The 2,880-nt window shown below is 41.9% G+C and overlaps 1 protein-coding gene across 1 annotated transcript in view; it reads right to left on the minus strand.

Moving 5' to 3' along the window:
* LOC103657661 (complement receptor type 2) overlaps positions 1–348 on the minus strand; it is a 38,841-nt gene extending 38,493 nt beyond the window's left edge. The window contains exon 1 of the mRNA XM_040636392.1: positions 165–348. Within this exon, the coding sequence (XP_040492326.1) occupies positions 165–222 (58 nt within the window). The 5' untranslated portion in view covers positions 223–348. The remainder of the gene's footprint in view (positions 1–164) is intronic.
* Positions 349–2,880: the final 2,532 nt, after the last annotated feature.

A 2,880-nucleotide genomic window follows, 5' to 3' on the forward strand; every position in this document is an offset into this window, starting at 1 on the left:
GGGGGGGGGGGGGGGGGGGGGTCCCCCAAAGCGAGCAGGAGGCTGTCAAGCGTCCTGCAGCACCGACCCGACCTTCTCGCTTATTCACTCTGCTTTGCACCGTCGCACAGAGGCGTCCCTGCCCCAGACGTGTCCCTACCTCCGTGCTCCCCCTCCCAGCTCACCGAGAACCCCCGGCGCGATGACAGCCAAGAAAACGCAGAGCAGGACCGCAGCACCCATGCCCCGGCGGCAGCCCCAGCGGCGGGATGCGTTGCGAGACACTCGAGCCTCCGGCAGCTCCGGGAGAGCAGGGCTGAAGCAGGAGGCAGCTGAAAGCCGGGGCACGGGGGCCCTTAAATAGAGTCTGGCACCACGTGCTGGCTTTGCGCGCACACCTGCAGGCTGCCTGGGGGCCGGACGCCAGCGCCTGTTCGGTCTGCCCAGGCTCGGAGGCGCCGGCTGGAGGGGGCGAGGGGGCCAGAGGCAGGGGGCGGAGCAGCTGTGACCCGGTCTTTGGCTCTGGCTCTAGCCCTCAGCGCTGTGGCTTTCCAACTTTTTCTACCGCGCAACGTAGTGCATTCACTTTTGTCTCTCTGGAGGAATGAAACAAGTTTCACAAGATAGTACTCACCCTTACTAATCTACAATGCCTTCTATTCTATTCTATTCTATTCTATTCTATTCTATTCTATTCTATTCTATTCTATTCTATTCTATTCTATTCTATTCTACTCTACTCTACTCTACTCTGTTCCGTTCTGTCCTATCCTATCCTATCCTATCCTAAAATTCTGGTTTGGATCCAATAAATTCATTTCAAAAGCTATTAATGTTTCAAATCATCAGTTTAAAGAAACAGTTTACTTAGAAAGGAAATTTATGGATAGCAGCCATGTCTCCTCTTATGCCCTTTTTATTTTGAAGCATTTTCTACAGAAATTTTCGAGAATGGTGCAAAGAATTCCGTATACCCATCATCCAGATTACCCAATGTTAACATTTCACATATTTTCTTTATCATTCTCTTTCTTTTATATAGACATAGAGATAGATAGCTATAGGTGTATTACATGTATAGAGAGAGATCTAGATATATACACATATACATATATATGATTATAATTATGTAATTTTGTTTGGAACTGAGATAAGATACAGGCATGATACTCCTCTAAATACTTGGTATATTTCTTAAAAACAAGGACATTCTCTTGCATAACTACGGTACAATGAACAAAAACAGGAAACAAACATTAAAATGTTATCTAAGTGAAGGTTATACTCAAATTTCTCCGATCATCTCAGTAATCTTTATTATTGCATCTCTCTCTCTCACCCTTTCATTTTTCTGGCCAGGATCATGCAAGGATCACACATTACATTTGATTGTTATGTCTTTTTTCCTCATTTATCTGGAAAAGATCCTTGGTCCTTTTGATGTCTTTCATGACCTTGACATTTTTGAAGAGTACACAGCAAGTATTTTCATAGAGTGAATTTTAAATTAGTTATCTATTTGAGAACAAATTGCCCTAAACTTACTGATTTAAAGCAAGAATAAGTATTTGTTATCTCCCACAGTTTCTTTGTGTCAGGAATTCGAGAGCAGCTTAGTTAGGGGTTCTGGCTTGGACTCTCTTGAGGTTGCGTTCCCAACATCAGCCTGAAGTGCAGTTATCTGAAGACTGGACTGGGACTGGAGGATCCCCATCTAAGAGGGCTCACTCATGGCTGTCGGCTGGAGGCCTCATGGCCAACATGTAGAATTTATCACAAGACTATTTGAGTTTCCTTGTGACATGGCAGCTGGCTTCTCTCAGAAAAGAGAGAAAGGCAGAAGCCACGATGTCTTTATAATCTATTCTCAGAAGTCACATTACGTTATTTCCACAATACCCTATTGGATACCATGATGGTTAATTTTATGTGTCAACGTGACTGGGGTATGGGGGTGCTCAGATATATAGTCAACACTGTAAATCTTTCTGTAACGGTGTTTTGGGATGAGATTAACATTTCTCAGAGTAGTAACTGATATATCTATTTTTATTCTTCCCATTTTGTTTTTTTCCGAGTTTTATTGAGATATAATTGACAGGTAAGGTATATAACATACTGATTTGCTAGTGATTACCACAGTAAGCTTGGTTAACTACCATCCCTACATAGTTACAATTTTTTCTTATGATAAGAACTTTTAAGATCAATTCTTTTAGCCACTTTTTAATACACAATACAGTATTGTTAACTATAGTCACTATGCTGTACAGTATATCCGAATTTATCTTCTAACAGGAAGTTTGTGCCTTTTGACCACCTTCACCCATTTTCTGTACTTTTCCTTTGCCACCTCTGGCACTCACTGGTCTGTTCTCTGTTTCTACAGGTCAATTTTTTTAGATTTCACATAGAAGTGAGATCATATAGGATTGTCTTTTTCTGTATGACTTATTTAACATAATGCCCTCAAGGTCCATCTATGTTGTTACAAGTGGTAAGACTGTATTCTTTTTTATGGCTGAGTAATAGTTATTATATATAGAGAAATATAATATATATATATAGGAATATTGTATATGTTGGAATTATACATATATTGGAATATTCCGATATATTGGAGTAATATTCATATATATTTAATATTCATTCAAAAGTCTGCTTTCTCTCTCCTTTTTAAAAAGATTTATTATTTATGACGAGAAAGAGCACAAGCAGGGGAAGTGGCAGGCAGAGGGAGAGGGAGAGCAGGCTCCCCACAGAGCAGGGGAAGCCCGATGTGGGACTCAATCCCAGGATTCCAGGGTTCATGAACTGAGCCGAGGCAGTTGCTTAACCATCTGAGGCACCCAGGCACCTTCTCCCTCTCCTGCCTCTCCCCCTACTTGTGTTCTCTAAATG

This window comes from Ursus maritimus, unplaced genomic scaffold (assembly GCF_017311325.1).
Source record: "Ursus maritimus isolate PB19 unplaced genomic scaffold, ASM1731132v1 scaffold_2, whole genome shotgun sequence".
NCBI lineage: Eukaryota > Metazoa > Chordata > Mammalia > Carnivora > Ursidae > Ursus > Ursus maritimus.